Genomic DNA, 19,651 nt, shown 5'->3' with positions numbered 1-19,651 from the left:
GAGAGCATTTGAGGATAGGTTGCTTGAAATAAGTCCAGGCACAGCTTAGAACAGACCACACTAGGGCAAAGATTTGGGAGTGGGGGAGAAGAGAGGAAGAAGATGGAAGAGAGTGAGGTGAGGGGGGTTCTGCCTGTTTTATATGGGCGGTGGTGACATAGCCTCTCCCAGGTAAAGGTTAGGTAGCCAGGTGGATCCTGAGAATGTATGGTGGTCGCCTTGGTAATGATGTGGGGGTCTCCTAGATGTGAAGTCACTGGGTTCGGAGCCTGATACCAACATACTTCCCTTTTTCTTATTATAAAGAGAAGAAAAACGGAGAGGGGAAGACGATGGTGAAAAGGGAGTCGGGGCACTGTGTCTCTTAAACTACTTCCTGCTGTGTAGGAGAGTAGTCCATTGTGGGAAGTAGCTGGCTTTCACCATGGGGTCCACTTGGTAGATGTGTGCATCAGGTTTCTCTGTGGACAGCGGCTAGTAATCCTGTAACAGGAACTGATTAATAGTTTGGTTAGAAATAACACCAGGAGGATGACTAGAAAGGGTGTTACAAAAGAGAGTATCTGCTTTTATATGGGTTTTTAAAAATCTCAGAACTGGAGGTCTCACATTCCCTAAAAATGGCATTCTTCTTGGAGGAACCGGCGAAGACCATCTTCTTTAGCTGTCAGGACATCTGGCCCCATCAGTTCTGAAGCACAACAGCTGGAATGCGGAGGGTCTTGTATGTAGAAACGAGTGTCTTGTGGTGTAGGTAGACGAAATGGTTGAACCGTGATCCTAGCATATGTATCTGACAAGACCAATATGGGCAGCCCCCATGATCGTCTGGCCAGTTTCTACAGTAATCTACCTAGTCAAAGAGAAAGCAAGTACAGAGAACATGGTATTTAGATGGGACAACAGATACGGGGACGATAGCAATTTGGATTGGTTCTTGGCATCCGGCTATGGAGCAGTTTCCTGACCCTGTTCGGGAAGACTGTTATCTGTGGGGGTCTCTTGAACCTCGGATCTCCAGATGGAAGGGCTGACCTGGATGGAAACAAGCAGCAGGGGGAGGATGAGAAACACATGTCTAGTCCAGTGAGGTCAAGCTCGGCTGCTGGAATGGAGTCTCATTTTCTGGGATTGAGGACAAGGTGGGTGGTCTCGATGTCATCTGGAGGTTAATAGAGCATGGTCCTGTTAGAGTCGACATATAAAGAAGAGTTGATTTTAGATGGAGAGATGAAAGGCTTGAGGTGAGGCAAGTGGACCCAATGGGGGAATCCTTCAAGTTTAGCAGCTGAAGGGTCACGAGGATTACCTTAAAAGGACCCTGTCATTTGGGAGAGAGAGGTGAGGGCCGATGATCTGGAGGGGAGAGAAGGACTTGGTCTCCAATGTTGACAGGCAGTGGACAGGAGATAGTGTGTGGTTGAGGTAGATGGTGGTCAGCAAAGTTCCACAAGAGAGAACGGAGGTGGCAAAGCAATGGGGTGAGTGGATGGTCTGGGAGGGGAGAGCATTTAGGTGAAAGACCAGGAGTTAGGACTGGACGTCCATACATGAATTCAAAGGGTGAGGTGAGGAGAGGTTGCTTGGGGAGAGCTCGTAGCCTGAAAAGAACCAGAGGTGGTAGGAGTTTTACCCCGTCAAGGTGAAGTTCCTGTGACAGCTTGACAAGAGTGGTTTTTAAAGAACAGTTAGTTCTTTCTACCTTACCTGAAGACTGAGGGTGATAGGGAATGTGATAATGCCAGGGGATGTTTAGGGCCTAAGGTAGAATTTGAAAAACCTGGGAAGTAATGCTGGAACAGCACCCTCAGGAATACTAATGTCAGAAAGGAGGAGGGGAGAGAGATACAGAGAGACAGATCAAGAACAAAAACAAACAAACAAACAAACAACCCTAACTTTAACAGTATTAAGAGACAATTTATGCTAGAGGCAAATATCAGTGACCAAGGCCTGGGAACACAGAATTAGGCTGTCCCAAATGCAATGTTTCAACTGAAGCTGGTTTCATGAAGTTTTTATACTAACGGAACAAAGAAAGTCATAAATCAAGATACTTTTCGATATACATTTGTTGTAACCATTAGGTAGGTGGGAAAAAGTATAATGGGAAACGTCCTTTATAGGCCTAAGACGCTGACATCATCCTCAGCTTTTGAGTTTGTTGAACGGTAGCGGTGGCACTGTTTGTACATTCCAAATGATTTACCCTGGGGTCACAGAAACCTGGTAAGTATGGAGGAGGACAATAAATAACTATTAAGAAGGCTAAAGATCTAAGATAATTTGGCTCTGGATTTGCAGCATTCCAGACACTGCACAATCATGGTAGCTCAGTTAATCAGCCTTGCAGAAGATTCATTTGATGGTGCATCACCTTTCCTGGGATTTTTGTGCATGTCAAGCAGGTACTTGTCCTCTGAGTTACATCTCTAGCCCTCGCTAAGAATCTGAAGAATGAAATATTTCATTCCCCCAATAGGAAATGTAATGCAGATAATGATGTTTTGTTTTCTTCAGTTATTTTACTTTCCTCATGGTGTATTATGATACAAATGCAAAGTTGTGTTTTGGTTTGGTTATTTTCAGTAGTAAGTATTAAATCTCAGGGCCTGTCCAATGTAGGCAAGCTTTCTATCCACAAGCCATATCCCCAGCCTTTATTTTTTTTTTAAACTTTGTGACAAGGACTCAGAAAGTTATCCAGGCAGGAGATTTCCAAGGGCAACTTTGATCCTAAGACAGAAGCCTCAGCCTCCACAGTAGCTGATAACATTTTATGTGTAAAATTAATACAACTATGCTCATTGGATTAAATAATAAAATTCTTTATAACATAGTTTTTTAACAGCATTTTTTCTGCTGAAAACAAAAACCCAAACCCCAACAACAAAGACAAACCATTGTCCTTCAGCCACAAAGCCAACCTATTTACTCAAGTAACCATGTAGAAAAGAAGTCCTATACAAGCTCCCTTTGTCAAAGGGGTTACTATCACTCATCTATCACCTGAGGATTCATCTGAAAATTGGACTCAAAGTGTTCCATACCAAAGCTTCCTTAGCTACTGACCAAGAAGTGTAAATGTGTAGATGTGTGGTTCTATACTACCGATCCATTAAAAATGCCGTATAATTCTCTGTTGATAACTACATATTGAATAAATGAGATAAGATTTCTGGGGCCAAGACTGTCTAAAAGGAATACAACAGAGTATGATAGAACAAGACACCCAACAACTTCTTGTGGCCTCTGTGTGTATAACCCTGCATGCATAAACACACACAAATCACACATACACTCACACACTCATGCACATGTGTGCTCACATATGCACAAAAAGAGCCAAAGAATATTTAAAAAGAGAGGAAAATTGTTAATTTTTTTATAGCTGCTTCTATTCCCATAACCAGGTACTAATAGATTAAAGTTCATAACAAAATGCTGGGCAAATCATAAACTGAGAGGACAGAAAAAGTGATGGAAAAATAGTGCTGAGTAAAGTTAGTTCAGTTTGGCTAATGAGTATCAAATACTTACTTTAAAATAAATACTAGGGCTAGTCCACATACCCTGGAACAGCAAGGAAACACCCAACTCTCCTGAGACTGGACCAGCATCCCCACACCCTACCTATTTTCTTAGCTTTCCCAGAGACACATCACCCCAAAGTCAGCAGGAAGTAGCTAAAGATCATCACAACCTCTATTCCTGTTCCACCATCACCTCTTTCTAATTTTTCCTTTTTTAATTAAACCCAAATGGGGGAATGTTGGCATTTAGTTGAGGCTCCATACCACAGTTACCTGGCAACAACCACATATTCTTTCTATCCTAAAACACAACAGGGAGAGAAAGTAGCACACTGAACATGACTAGCAGAGTAAGCTTGGCCAGGGGTAGAGGGGGTGGAGGAGAGAAGGAGAGGAGAGGAGAGGAGAGGAGAGGAGAGGAGAGGAGAGGGGGAGAGAGAGAGAACAAAAAGTACATGGTTGAAATCTCAGGGTTTCATTAGAATGAGAAGCTCTCGGAAGGGACTTTAGGGTCGGAGGGAGAGGTAAAAGAGCTGGAGGCTAGTCTGGACTTTGGTATGCTAACAGGCATCACAGTTAGCCTTCTGTTCCAAGTTTGTTGGACTTGCATCACAGTTAGCCTTCTGTTTCAAGTTTGTTGGACTTCACAGCCTGTAAATCCATCAGGAATAGAGAACTAGAAGAGTGAGTCAGGCTGATGGGGCACGACTTTAATGGCACTCAGAAGGCAGAAGCAGGTTGATCTCTTTAAGTTCAAGGTCATCCTGATCTACAGAGAAAGTAGCTGGACAGCCAGGGATAGAGAAACCCTGTTTCAGAAAAATGAAAAACCAACCAACTAACCAAACCAAATAAACAAACCTAGAAGTGTGGCCTTCCTTCACCAACCAATAGAGAAAAAAGAAAAGTGAGGGAATACAGAAGAGAAAAGAAAAGAAAAAAGAAAAGAAAAGAAAAGAAAAGAAAAGAAAAGAAAAGAAAAGAAAGCCTTCTGAAGCTGTACTTTACATCACATATCCATGAATGCAGGAGACTGAAAACCTCAGAGACTTTTCTGAGGCACCTGGAGCCTTTCTCATATCCCTGTTGGTATTTATTCAAGTTGTGGGAACTACTTTACCCGTCATTTTGGAAAAGTCTTCAGGAAGATGCTTATTCCATCATTTAATGATCCACTACCACTGCCTCCTGAATGCTAGGATGATATATGGGGCACATAGCACCATATTTACCTTTGCTACTTTTCCAGAAAATGTGACTACATGTCTTTGAGGATATATAGTACCTTGTACACTATGTAGATTAGATATCCTAGACTTTAGCTCACAGAGAGGAATGGGAATGAATGTTCCAAGATCCAGAGCCTACCATACCCAAAGAGTCTGCCCTCCCCATAAAGCCTGCCCTCCCCACAGAGCCTGCCCTCCCCATAGAGCCTACCTTCCCTACATAGCCTGTCGTCCCTAGGCTGCTGAGGAAATGTCCTTGATTTTGGAGATTCATCTTTGTAGTTACCTCCAAAGGGTTGTCTTAGTTGCCAATGTCAGGATCTGCAGGAGAAGGCTTGGAGTTGGCAAAACACACAGACTCAGGAATCTTCTTTTTAGGCCAAACATGTTCTCTCTTAACTTTATTTTGGGAGGAAACACACACACACACACACAATGATGGTGGATGAAGCAAGGTTTTCAACAACTTTATTTCTTCTCCCACAGCTTATGTATCTAGGGGGAAAACTCTCAAGCAGTATAAAAATTACAATGTGATTATGGCCAATTTTCTTTAAGTGAATAATTACAGTAAGTTCTCCGATACCCTTACATGAGTAAACATTGTACATATTACAGGTTAAAAAAATGATTCCTAAGAATTCACATACATTCCTGTCTAAGCAACTTGTTGATTAACAAAGTGTAAGCAAACAAGATATTTTTCTTAGCCAGTTTTTCTTACTGGCAGGCTGCAATTTGCAGTTACAAAGAGAAGATCAGTCATTTTATTATATATCTTAAAAAGTAATCTTATAAGAATCTTAAAAGAATCACAAATCCAAACTTTTTTTATATATGAAAAAAACAGTCATTTTTACTTTAAATCTTCTAGGTACATACATACTCAATGATTTTTTAAATGAAATCATATCAAGAAATGCATATAAAAAATTCATCATCATCTTGATCACTAGCCCAGCTTCAGCATGAAAAGCAGGTCAGCTACTACTCACCAGGCTGCCATTGCTCTTGTTACCTGACCTCAAAAAAATCCCTGGCTCAACTATTACTGGTGTGCCCGTCTGAACTGTAAACTGTTCCCCAGGATTTTCTACATCAAAGCCTCTAACATCTTAACCTAACTTTACTGACAATCCACACCTGTAAGTTCTGAGGGTGGCAGTTGAATCATTAATCTGCTCCAGCAGCAGTTCTTGAAAAGATCAATCACTAATATTGTAATTGCCAGTGACACTGACTAGTGGAAACCACCTTAGAATTTTCATACAACTCATAGATTATGAGGGACATGAAGACTGGAAACTCCACAACATAATAAAGTCCTCAGGACACGTAGTCCAAGGTATGCCTATAATCATTGTGCTAACCAATGGGCTGAATTTCATGAATTCTAAAGCTATTTTGCTGTTCTTCTTGCACGGCTCCTTCAGTTAGTTAGGGTTTTATTGCTGTGAAGAGACACCATGACCACAGCAGCTCTTATAAAGGAAAACATTTAGTTGTGGCTGGCTTACAGTTTAGAGGTTTAGTCCATTATCATCATAGCAGGAAGTATGACAGTGTCCAGGCAGACACAGTCCTGGAGAAAGGCCTGAGTGTTCTATATTTTGATCTGCAGGCAGCAGGAGACTATGTGCCCCACTGGCATAGCCTGTGCATATATGACCTTAAAGCCTGCCTCCACAGTGACACACTTCCTCTGACAAGGCTACACCTCCTAATATTGCTGCTCCCTATGGCCAAACATTCAAACTTATGAGTCTATGGGGGTCATACCTATTGAAACTAACAAGAGAGTTAATACCAATGACTGTTTGGGGATACTATTTATACCTGTGTAATCCACCTAAGCTTCTCCAGGAGTACAGTGTTAAAAAGTCCCTAAGAAAAGTCTCTCCAACCAGAATATCATCCTTAGCAACCTCTGTTATAGACTAAATTGTTTATATTCAAAATTCCTACTGAAGTCTGTGATGGTTTGTATATGCTTGTTCCAGGGAGTGGCATCACTAGGAGGTGTGGCATTGTTGGAGTAGCTGTGTCACTGTGGGTATGGACTTTAAGACCCTCATCCTAGCTTCTTGAGAGCCAGTCTTCTCCTGTTTGCCTTCGGAACAAGATGTTAAATTCTCAGCTCCTCCTGAGCCATGCCTGCCTAGATGATGCCATGCTCCTGCCTTGATGATAATGGACTGAATCTCTGAACCTGTAAGCCAGCCCCAATTAAATGTTGTCCTTTATAAGAATTGCCTTGGTCATGGTGTCTCTTTTACAGCAATGGAAACCCTAAGATAAAGTCCTAAATCCCAGTACCTCGGAAAATGTGACTATAGTGCAGACAGCACTTTTACAAGGTAGCTGGGTTTAAGAAAAGTCATAGGGGCAGGTCTTAGTAGAGTTGGCATCTTTAGAAGAGGAGAAAGAGACAGCAAAAATGAAACAGACCCTATGAAGACAGTGAGAAGGTGGCCATCTGCAAGCCAAGGAAAGAGGCCTCAAAAAACCAGGCCTTCTCACACATTGACCTTGGACTTCTAGCCTCCAGAACTGAGAAAGGAGGAGGAGGAGGAAGAGGAGGAGGAGAAGTTGTCATCTTATTTGTGAAGACAGTTCTAAAGAACAAATTATGTCTCCCATTAGGATATGATGGTATCCCACCCTGGTCCCTGCTTTTGTAACAGGAGACAAGTGAGAGGTTTCTACTCACAGATCCTCATAAACAAGGAAACTAGGCATACACTTACTACACATTATCTTCATGCAATGATTAATTTTATCAACTATACTGGCTTTAGAGTCACCTATGTAACACACTTCTAAATGTGTTTGTGGGCACATTTCCAAAACGGTTTAATGGGAGAGGGAAGACAGTCTGAATGTGGGTTCTGCCATTCAATACTGTGAGGTCCTGGACTGAAGGGGAATGAAACAGTGAGGAGAAGGCCATGCTCCCTGTTTTCTAATCAGCCCAGGTAGAAGCGGTTACCTCCTAAACACTGACCTAGACCATACCTTTCTTCTTTGAGGTGTAAGGGTCCATGACTCGCCGAAGAATGATATCCTGGTTTCTTGTAGTATGTAAACGCAAGGAGTGTTTTATTCTGCAGAAGTCCACTACCAAGTGAGCCTGCAGGCCTGATTTAAAGCACATTAGGGAATTCTGGGGTAGGTGACCCCTATGTTAATCTGTTGGGTCCATCACTATGGACATTCCATTACCAGAATGTGGAGGTCTGGAAACTTGCTCAAGAGGTCTGGAAACTGTTACTGAGGAAGTAGCTGAGGAAGTCTGGAAACTGCTCCTGACCCATTGTTCTTGCCATAGGCCAGGTGGTGGGGCAGCTTCTGAGGCCTGGACTTGCAGGGAATTGCCCAGTTCTTGGAAACAGAGACTTAGGCCTGGTCTCCTTAACTGTCAATCTGAAGCTTGTCATGAAGTCAGCCTAGCCCTTTCCTAAGCTGATGGTCACAGCAGTGAGAAAATTGGTTAATAAAGAGCAAACATCTCTTCCCAAAGGCTCTTTGATGTGCCAGGTGTAGGAACTATATCAAGGGAGAAGAGGCTATCTCTAGAGAAGGTAGTGCAACTATAGCACTAAATGAATCTCATGAAAATCAAATTACATTCAATTAATATCCTAAAGAGGGAAATTAATTAAAAGCGACAACTACTTGAGTGAGATTCTCATGAAAGGGAAAAGGACTGTTTATGGTGTCACATAAGGTGCCATCTGCTTGGTTTCTCCTCTCTGAGTTCTGTAGCCCAGATCTCTCACTGGAACCATTCCTTTTGTACTTCTCTGCTCACTGAGTTTGATGAACCTGCCTACCAGAGCGTTCCTAGTAGTGGCTGAGGGACATGACTCATCATCGTCTGGAAGATATTCGGAATGGGAGTAGTTTAACTTCAATCCAATTGCTCCCACTTTATAAATTCTTGGAATAAAGGGCCCAAGATACATGGGAATTTAAGTTTCTCTTTTCAGTGTCAAAAGAAGAGTATCCTCCAGTCAACCAATATATACATATGTGTGTGCATACATATATATTTTCTAGAATTGTTAAAAAATTATTATAAAATCTGGTTTATTAAATTTCCCAAAAAGAGGAATTCTGACTGGCAAGTCTCTCCTATATAGGAAATACTTAGGAACAGTAGCTTGATCATCGGGGGATTTCTCTCCTCTCCTATTTTCTAAGGATTAGTGGAAACTTTTGCCAAATGCCTGCAAAATGTTTTCATCATCCAATGCATTTTTTGCTAAGCATCTTCAAGGATTTGCCCTTTTCAATAAAATCATTGTAGAAGCCACAGTATTTGCAGTGTGTTTAACCCCACGTTGGGGGTTAAACTTCAGGTTTTGCAGTTTCATCCTTTAGAAGCTCAAAGGCTAAAACATGAGTGATGCCCTGAAGTCGACCAAGGCACAGACTAGCAGAAGATCGGGTGTTAAATACGCTCAAGGTTCCACATACCAATTTGGACAGAAGCAGCAAAATTAATGTCTCCAAAGAGGACCAGAGGTCTCTGCATCCACTTAGGGTAGTGCACATCACTTACAGCATGGCCTCTTTAAGGAGCGGCGCTCGGGGCGTGGTCGCAGCGCTCACGTGATGCGGAGCAGCTCTCTAAGCTTGCGGAAGCCACCCAGCTGTCCGGGCGCCAAGATGGTGCGTCTGTACAACCTGCACCCATTTGGGTCGCAGCAGGTGGTCCCCTGCCAGTGGGAGCCCGAGCAAGTCTGCTGCGGCGGGAGCGACGCACTGTTCGTGGCTTCCGGCTGCAAGGTGGAGGCGTTTGCGGTTCAGGGCGCAGAGCAGTGCCGGCAGCGCTGCGTCTTCTCCACGCTAGGCAGGGTGCTGCGCATGGCCTACAGCGAAGCCGGTGAGGAGCGGCTTTGGGGCGGGGTTCTGGTTAGGGGTGGTTTTGGTGCTTCTCTAGGCCGGCTGCAGAAGGTCAGTGCTAAAGTGCTAAAGGCGCTTTGTGCAGTTGTCATAGCAACCACAGATCGGGTGTAGTGCCACGGTAGGGTGCTTGCCTAATTTGCCTGAAGTCTTGGGTCTGATCCTCCTCCCTCAGATTGCTCAACCAGTCATTCTAGCACTTTGGAGGTAGAGACTGGAGGATCTGAAGTTTAAGGTCACCCTCTGCTGTTTAGAAGCAAAACAAAACAGATACCTGACTTGGGGAGGGAACGCTGACTGATCCTCTCCACATTTTGAATTAAAGGCATGTGACTCGGTTTCATTTATACGAGACCCTTAAAAAATTAATGTAAGAAAATTTAAACCTGGTTCAAGAGAAAGAGGAGGGAGAATAATATCTTGAAGTTCACGGAATGATCGACCTCAAAAGTTATCTCAAATCATAGCCAGCCCTTTCACTTCTTAAGTCGTTACACTTGTGGGTGATTTAAAATTCTCTCATTATAGCCTGACCGTTAGATACACTGTGTGTGAGTATGTATAAGACAAAGACATAGGCAGCATGTTTATACTGTTTGCCCTATTCTTTCAAAGGGACATTTATTCTACAACTTGAGGCAAGGATCATTTTGCAAGGTGCTTTTCCTGCCTTTTGTTTGTGTTGATTCCTGAGGTCCTTGCATGACTACCACCTGTGGGCAGGAATCATTTAGAAAGCATTAAAAAAGATTCCTGAGTCACATCTTCAGAACCAATGTTAAGTTTCTCTGGAATAAAGCTAACATTGGAGTGTATCAAATGCTTGGCCCTGGTTGGGTACTAATGACTTGAGCCACACTGACTGGAGGAGGCTAGCACTAAACCATAATAAACCTTGAAGAACAAAGATGCTTTTTATAACCAATTGGCTGCTTTAAAGAACTTCAGGAATCATGTGGGATGGCATTACTGTCACAGGTCATATAACTCAACGGTACCATTCAGTCCACAGTTGAACTTTCAACTTCTGAGTGTAACTTCTGTTAACCCATGCATGACTAAACATTAATAGGCTGACCTCTGGCTGTGCCTATGTCCAGAAAACCCGTCTTTGACTTCTCCTTTGATGTCTTTTTTACTTTTGGATAAATAAATGTGCCTGGGGATTTCTGGTCTCAATGTTCTCAGTGCCTAGTGTCCTCTGCCATAGCAAATGTACCTTGTCAAAAACCAGGATAATCTGCGCATTTATATTTTACCATGAATGTTTTTTAGGCCTTCTACCCAAGCAGAAAGTATTTTCTTTTTCTGCCAGGTCCAAAGGAAACCCACAATTCCAAACTCCAAAAGGCAGTCCAGATCTCCCAGATTGAGCTCATCCACAGCTATAGGAGGATTTCTGGTGTTTAAATGAAAGCCAGCATTCAGTTTTCAGGAACGTGTGGAGCCATTTCCTGTCTGTCATAAGGAGTCATTTCCCTTACCTCTGGCAAAAGGATCTATGGCTCTCCAATGAACATATGCCTGTGATGCCTATAAGCATCCCAAGGTCCAGGCTAGCCTCAGGTCGCCCTCAGTCCCTAAAGTACCTGTTACATATTTCAGAGTCCATGCTAGTATCCCAGCCCTTCTAACCTCCTTCTCCCCTAAACTCCTTCCAGCTCATGGACTTCTCTTCCACAGCTACTTGTTCTCCTAACCCTTCGGGCAAGTCTCACTGTTCTTGCTATTCTCACTCTGCTCTCTGTTTTCTATTCCCTGCTCTTCTCTCTCTTGCAGATAGCTCTGGCCATGTCTACTCAGCTGGCCATGTTCAGCTTACTTCTTTTTCTCTCACTGCTCTGGATTCTTCCAGATCTTCTGGCTGTTCTCGTTTCTCTCCCCCCTTTCTTCTTCTTCAATAAAACAAAAACATTGCCCTTAACTATACCATGGAGTGGTCATGTTGGCAGTTCCACTTTGTGCCCCCCCCCAGCATACACTTACTAAGTTTGAAAGGGTTCAGTCCACCATAGTGGGTAGGGCTCACATCATGGTGACCTGAAGGTAAAGTAAAGCAGTAACAGGAAGGGACTCGGGCAAGATAGATTTCCCAGATAGCCCCTCTTCAACAGTGACCTTCCTCCAGCCAGACTCCCTTCCACAGATCCTTACCACACTAAAGTCTCCAAAATTTAAATTTGCTAGTGGATTAGTGCATTCATTAGGTCAGAACTCATGATCTAGTTATTTTTGGAGATGTTCTCACAAGAAATAACCAGAGGTGTGCTCTTAGGTGTTTCTTAGCCCAATCAAGAGCATTAGGGAGAAAGTAAGGGAAAATATAGATGGTAGGTTTTGACTTTTTAACATCACCAGGGATGGTGGAAATTGAATTTAGGCAGTATGTGTGACGTGAAGAGGAGGGATAACTAACCGACAGAGAGAGACCCAGTGGCAAGTGCAGTATGGAAGACCTTCTCACAGGACATGTATTTCTGGGGTGTTTGTGGGTGGAGGGGCAGGGAAGGCGAGACCACACAGCTCTTGTTGCTGATCTTTAGCACGAGTGTACTGAACTAGCCCCACCCCATATATTGAATGATATTTTTAAGTTAAATCCTCCCTTTAAAGCTCATATAGAAGACTACAGAATTTTATTCCATTTCCAATAGTTTGCAGAATGAGCATAAGCCCTTGGGCCAGCTAGATCCCAAAGGTATTTAATATTTAAGCTCCATCATTTATGTATTGCCTTAGGCAAATTGCGAGTAAAGATAGTCAGAGACTCAGCATGCTGAATTGTAAAATAGGAAGCAAGAGATTTGTCGTGAAGGGCTCTTGTAAGGATTTACAGAGAACTTTAAAGGCGTGTTAAGGAGGTGTGCCACAGCATGTGGTACTACAGCGTTTACAGAACCAGTCATCAATTTTGAAATCATACAGTACAATATGTATATTACCTACACTTGCAGACACATTAATTCATATGTGGATATATATATACACATATATACATATATATGAATATATATATATATATATATATGAATGATTAAAAGCTTTTATTGTGACTAAACAAATATCCCTAGTTTTAAATATAATTTACTAACTTCAATATGACACCAAAAATAGAGGCAACAATAGAATAGTAGATGAATTGGACATAATCAAAATTAAACATTTTTTTGTGAATGCATATATTCTACCAGTTGATGGAAAGAACTGTCTGGAGGCTTGGAAAAAAATGTAAATCATATGTTTGATAAAGGACTGGTGTCTGAAATATATAATAAAATGATTTGGTGATGCAAAACGACATTGATTTATTTTTTAATGAGCAAGTGGAACTGGGGTATAACCAAGTGGCAGAGCACTTGTGAGGCATACATGATGCACTGGATTTGATCCCAAGCAGAGCATATTCGGTAAAAGACTTCATTAGACATTTCTCTGAGGAAGACATGCAAATGTCCAAAAGCACATGAAAAGATGTTCCACAGTTCTAATCATCAGGGAAATGCAAATTCAAGTCACAATGATATACCCTTTACCCATAGGATAATTGTTATTTTAAAATTATCATAAAGTGACATAAAGTGACATAAAATAACATAAAGTGGAAAGTGATGGTACAGTTCTAAGTACTCAAAAGGCCATGGCAGGAGGATCTTGGCAAGTTTGAAGACATCTTGGGCTATGGAGTGAGTTTAAAATGCATTTGGTCTGTGGCCCAACATAAAAAATTTTCCAAGTAATTAAAGATGCTTATTTGTTACAAAATAAAGTATAGTGGTTGAGACAACTATTTGGTATATACTAATTGGGGAATATTTTTCCTTGTAAAGTGAATTATTTTTAATATTATGTAAACAGTGAATTAATCCAGCAGCTGTATTTCTTTAGCTCTGCTAGTTCCCAGTAACCACACAGAGAAACCAATTTATTTTGACTGGTCTATAATAACCTCTGTGCTAATCTGGCTAACTGCCAGCCCCATCCCATGATACTTGTATGTTATTATTGATCTGGTTCTTTGTGTTTCAGATGTTTCTTCTCCTAGATGTCTTCTTGGACCCTCTCTTCCTCCTGCCTGTCTGAATCTCCCTGCCCTCTCTCTTCCCCCTGGCTTGTAGAAGTTTCCGACCTTAGTCTCTCTTCTGCCAAGTCATTGGGTGATCAGCATTTATTGACAAGGCAGAGAATAAATGGTTAGAACTGTTTACAAAAACTTGACACAAGAGATTCTTGACATAGGCATTACAGTGCAAGTCTAGATTGAAATAAGACATGAGGGCAGAGAAATCAGCATTTGAATAACACAAAGACATCCTTCACACAGTGCACAAAACATTATTCCTGCATTTCCTTTTAACGTATTGGTTCTTTGTAAGCTTCACACTGTACACTCCAGTCACTCTCATCTCCCTGACCCCTCATACCTGTATAAGAGAATTATTACATATCTATGGTACATGAGTATAGGATATTTTGTAGATAAGAGGTGGGTAGCCATGTATCAGTCTGAAGGAAAAGATTTACTCATTGTTTAAATAATTACAGATGGTTTTTGTTTTATGTTTATGCTATAGTTACTTGAATTCCACCCCCTAATGCCCCAGAAAGTTACTAACCTGCATGCTTGTTGTTAATTCATAAAACAGGTGTAATAACAGTTACTATAGCAAATCATTACAACAAAATGTGATTATTGAGTTAAACATAAATTTAAAATTATAGATTGTTAAATAGATTTAGTGTGATAATACAAAGAAGACAGAAGGCCTCTCTGGGCTATGTTTATATGAGAAGAAGTGTTTTGAAGGTTATTGTATGAGACTTTGTATGACCGTTAGCTCTTCACGATGAGACTGATAGGGGAGGTCATTATGTTTTTATTTTGTATTTCACTATTTTGATTTCCACAACAAATATTACTTTTATAGGGAAAACAATCCTATGTAATCACTAGTTAAAAGATTAACTTGGATTTATATTTTATTTGTTTATTTCTAGTTTTATCCTACTTTGGAGAGTTGTGACTTTTCTAGGATGGGAAGGAAATATCATATGTTAATTCTGTTAAATTCAGAGTTCCTTAACTCATACCTGAATTTTGTAAGTTATTCTAGTATTACTTTAACTTAGTAGAATTTTTCTAGAATTATATATTTTCAACTGTAATAGATTAAATATAAATGAGTTGTCATAAGACACTAAGATGGGAAGAGACTGTATTTCAGAAACTCTATGGCTGGTGTAACTTAAAAACACACCTCAGATGCTGTCACTTAGAGGTCAGCTGTGTTCCTACTTTGAGTCAATGATTCCTGTGTTATATTATACATTACATTTTCAGGCAGCAAAATAAATGGTTGAGTTTCTAATTCTAAGTTCCAAATTCAATCTTGCTTCCTTTTTTAGGAGACTATCTGGTAGCGATTGAAGAGAAAAACAAAACTATATTCCTGCGTGCTTACGTGAATTGGAGGAGTAAGAGGAGCGACAACTCCCGGGTGTGCATTCGAATGGTGGGGCACAGTGTGGAGGCGTCGTTCTCTGAAAGCCTTAGAGACCAGATGTCTATAATTGAAATGCCAATGTCTGAGGCCCCTTTGTGCATTTCGTGTTGTCCTGTGAAAGGAGATCTACTTGTTGGATGTACAAATAAGTTAGTCGTATTTACTTTGAAGTATAATACCATTAATGAGAAATTCTCAATGTTGAACTTTGAACGTTCATTAATTATACACATAGATAATATCACTCCTGTTGAAATCTCTTTTTGTGTTGGATATGTTGCTGTCATGTCTGATTTAGAAGTCTTACTCCTAAAACTGGAGTCAGACCCTATACATGGAGACAGAGTTAACCACCACCCACAAGAAAGCAATAACCCATTGGAACAGACAGAAGGTAAGTGATGAATTTGACTTTCTAGTTTTAACTGTAGAGAAATCATCTTTTTTGATAGTCTTTAAAGAAACCTGATATCTATAGTGGCATGCCACAATTCTTAGGGGCTTAGGTGTTCCTATTACCCTGGTTTGTGTTTATGACTATCCATAGCTTATTCTGCACTATGTAAATAAATTTCTACTTGAATTTGTCAGTATGTGAGTAACGGAGCGACTGTTATTAGATGAGGGGTTTTTAAAGAGAAAACGGTTGGTGTTCTTTTGTTGAGACAGGGTCCCATTATGTCCTTAGCTTTCCTGGAACTCACTTGATGCAGGCTCAGCTCAAACTTGGGATCTTCCTGTCTCATGTTCCTGAGTGTAGTCATTGTAGCTGTGAGTCCCTGTGGGGGCTTCCTGTACTATATGAGTTTCTAATCTTTGTTTTCATATTCAATATTTAATGACATTTAATAACACTGATTATTAAATGTCCCACACCCCCAGTTTTTTTCAAGTTGACAACAAGCTAGAGTTTTTTGAGAAGAATAAACCTTAATTGAAATAATGCCTCTGTGATACCGATCTGTAGGCAAACCTGTGTGGTATTTTCTTAATAATTGATCTGAGAGGGCCTAGCTCACTGAAGGTAGTGCCACCCCTGAGCAGGCAGTCCTGGGTTGAATAAGAAAGCAGGCTGCTGAAGAAGCCATGGGGAAGAAGCCAGCAAGCAGCACCCCTCTATGGCCTCTGAATCAGCTCTGTCCCTGAGTTCCTGTCCTCACTTCCCCAGTGATGGAGTATGATGTGAGAATTGTAAACTGAAATGAACTGTGATCCTCCCCAAGTTGCCTTTGGTCATGATGTTTTATCATAGCAGTATAGACATAACTCAGACATATGTCTAATGTTCATTGTGGCAGATGGTAGCACTTATAGTTGTTAAATTCTTAAATTTTATTTTTGAAGATGTCAGTAATGAAACTTCACAGCTTGAGTCAGAGGATTTTGTTATCTGCCTAAAACCCATGGAACTCCTTGGTGAAAAATGCAAACAGTCTGGAATATCTATTAAATTGGAATCCACAGGATTAGAAGATGAAAAAGTAAAATATTTACGTGTTCAGCATCTACTGTATAGGTAGGAGAGTCCCTTTTTATTCACAAGCATTTAGCTTTTTCATGCTGGCTTAAAATATATGGAAATTGGATCTCTCCTCTTTCTCTTTTTCAACCCACAGATGCTTTGCCCCAGATATTTCATTCTATGTCTTGTCTGAAAGGATCTCTCCTCTTTCTCTCTTTCAACCCACAGACGCTTTGCCCCAGATATTTCATTCTATGTCTTGTCTGATAACATCAAGTTACATTCTCTTCAGCTGCTACCCATTCACCAAACTGGTAAGTACAGCTAAGCTGCAGGGTCGAGGGGTTTGCAAGGCCCTGGCTGAAGGGAAGACCCGTGTGGAGACACTAGATTTACTTCTTCTGCTGAATCTTCCTGAGGAAAGGAAAGTCATATTGGTTAGAAGAAGTGAAACCATTGGGAGGATATGACCAGAAAAGCTCATTACTTTTTTTCTTTTGAAATAGTCTATAGGCTCAGAAAAAGAAATCTGTGCACACCACACCATAGGAGCAGAGGTCTGTCTAGTTACAGCTGAGTATTTGACAAACTTTCTTAGGATGGCCTTGTAAGTGAGGTGGAAAAGCATGCTTTGTGTGGGAACTCATTCAGAATATTAGTTTTTAGCCCTGATGCACACTGCATTTATCTGGACACTTAAAAATATAATGGGGGATATAGTTGGTCAAGTACTTTTTCTAGCATGGATAAAGCATGATTCCTAGCACTGGATAAACAGGGTGTGGTGGTATGCACATGTCATCTTATCTCGTAGGAGGTAGAGGCCAGAGAGTCAGAAGTGTACTTAATTGGACTGTTTTGAACTTTGGCACCATCATCCTTAAGTGTTCACCAGAAATTTGATGAGTGCTGCACCTGCTCATGGCCTGTTCAGCATCTTCAGATGGTTTCTGGGAAGATATAAATATTGTTGTAATCATATGTCTTTATAACATTATTTTCTAAGTAACTGCTTATTGAATAGCTACAGTTGTTGACCGTAGTGCTGGGTACTGAGCAAAAGCAGGCAGCATGCTTGTACTTATGAAGTTAGTTATCTAATGGTGAAAGCAGATACTCATCACATACTAACAAAATTGGACACTGAAATAGTGTTCTATGGGAAATGAGCCCTGGTATACAAGCCTGTAGCAAAATACCTCCTGTAGAGAGAATATCTTATATAATGTATGGATGCATCACCTATCTATTAAAAAGCCTATGACTTAGGCAGGAAATAGAGGTGGTGCATCCAGAAGGATTAAAGAATTCTGGAAGAGAGCCGGCAGAGGGGGCTGGAAAGGAGGCAGATACATGATACCTGAGCACAGGCAACTAACCATGTGACAGAATGTAGGTTAAAATAAGTGGGTTGTCTTAAGTCATGATCTAGTCAGAGAAGAGCCTAACAAATGGCCAACGTATTTGTAAATATATTTTGAGTCTGAGTCTCATTTTTGGGAGTCTGGGGCTGTGAATGAGGCCCCAACTTCAACAGCCCCCTGACTTTTTCTGGGGTCTAAGAAGGCTGCTTCCTGAGAATGGATCTGTAGGCTGAATTGTGCTGACTCTGGGATTGAGATAGCTTTAGTCGAGGGAGGGGAAGAGAGCGTTCCAAATAGAGGAGCCCACAAATTTTCTTTCATGGGTACAGAATCTATATTTGAGGAACTGAAAGAACTAAGACCAGAGAGAATGGAGAAGAAAATGAGTGTGTGTGATACAAGGGTGGACACAGAGCTCAAAGTCAGTCAGAATGTCAGCTCTTTCATTCAGTGAACTACCCCAGTCAGTCCATGGCCAGGGTGACCTGACTCTGGACTCATTTTGTCCCCCCCCCCCCCCACGACCTGCTTACTGCTCTCTAGTCACAGAGACCTTTCCATCTCCTCAGATATGCCAAGTGTCCTTTTCTGTGAAACCTATTATCCCTTCTATTGAGGCCTAGCCTGTGCTTGCTTCAGCTACTGCATGAGTGGTATATTCACTTCATTCAGTGCCTAACTCAAATATCACCTTGCCACAGAGTTCTTCCCTTGGTTCTCTCAGTTTGACTCACTTTTATTTTAATTTTTGTCTGTCTGTCTGTCTGTCTGTCTGTCTGAGTGTGGGCTTGGTATGTGAGTGTGTTGCTTGCAGAGGCCAGTGAAGACGTTACAGATGGCTGTGAGCCACCCATCTTGGATGCTGGGAACTGAACTTAGGCCCTCTGCAAGAGCATCAAGAGTTCTTAACTGCTGAGCCCTTTGCTTAGGCCCTGTGCTCTCTCTATTTAAAATCTCTCTTCACTTTAGAGTTTGTTTCTTCCCTGTCACGATCCCCATCATTAGAATGTGAGGGCTCTGTGAAAGAACCTTGTTTTGTGAATTGCCAGAACCTCAGACAGCAGTGCTGCATGCAGCAGGTACCTTGCGAGTATCTATTGAAAGGCTAAATGACTGCAGATGTGTGGTTTATATTTGAGCTGAGTCCAGGATGGGGTGTGTAGATATTTTAGAAGATGAGTTTTGCAAGATATTTCATAAGAGGAACCAACATATGCAAGCTGTAACATTAGCATGTGCTTATAGAGATTAGTGGCTAGTTCTGTTTAGCCAGAGCACAGATATCTCCTGGAAAGAAGAAAAAATTGGAGTTGGCTCTGGGCTAGTTGTGAAAAGTGCAGAACTGGACTTTCAGTATCAATGAGGACCATAGATGGAGGAATAAGACTTTGTGTTTATTTTTGTTTTCCGAGAGAGGGTTTCTCTCCTGGCTGTCCTGGAACTCGCCCTGTAGACCAGGCTGGCCTCCAACTCCCTAGCACTAGGGTTAAAGGCATGCTCCACCACTCCCAGCAGGAGAAGACTTTCTAAAAAGAACTTTGATTATGAAAACTTTTCAAACTCATTTAGATAGTGAGACTTTAATACTACAAGAGACACCTCCCCCATCTATAGCTTCCACATGCCAGTACCCTGCTCTATAGCTTCCACATGC

The 19,651-nt window shown here is 41.4% G+C and overlaps 1 protein-coding gene across 2 annotated transcripts in view; it reads left to right on the top strand.

The window, feature by feature from the left end:
* Nucleotides 1–9,388: 9,388 nt before the first annotated feature.
* Hps3 (HPS3 biogenesis of lysosomal organelles complex 2 subunit 1) overlaps nucleotides 9,389–19,651 on the top strand; it is a 47,058-nt gene continuing 36,795 nt past the window's right edge. The window contains exons 1-4 of one of the 2 annotated variants that reach the window (XM_028762866.1): nucleotides 9,389–9,650; nucleotides 15,074–15,565; nucleotides 16,516–16,687; nucleotides 16,862–16,947. In XM_028762866.1, the coding sequence (XP_028618699.1) occupies nucleotides 9,434–9,650; nucleotides 15,074–15,565; nucleotides 16,516–16,687; nucleotides 16,862–16,947 (967 nt within the window). In that variant the 5' untranslated portion in view covers nucleotides 9,389–9,433. The remainder of the gene's footprint in view (nucleotides 9,651–15,073; nucleotides 15,566–16,515; nucleotides 16,688–16,861; nucleotides 16,948–19,651) is intronic. The other variant, XR_003710776.1, reaches the window with a different exon arrangement.

Source organism: Grammomys surdaster, unplaced genomic scaffold, assembly GCF_004785775.1.
Source record: "Grammomys surdaster isolate TR1022 unplaced genomic scaffold, NIH_TR_1.0 62, whole genome shotgun sequence".
Taxonomy (NCBI): Eukaryota; Metazoa; Chordata; class Mammalia; order Rodentia; family Muridae; genus Grammomys; species Grammomys surdaster.
This window is presented reverse-complemented; position numbering and strand designations above follow the sequence as displayed.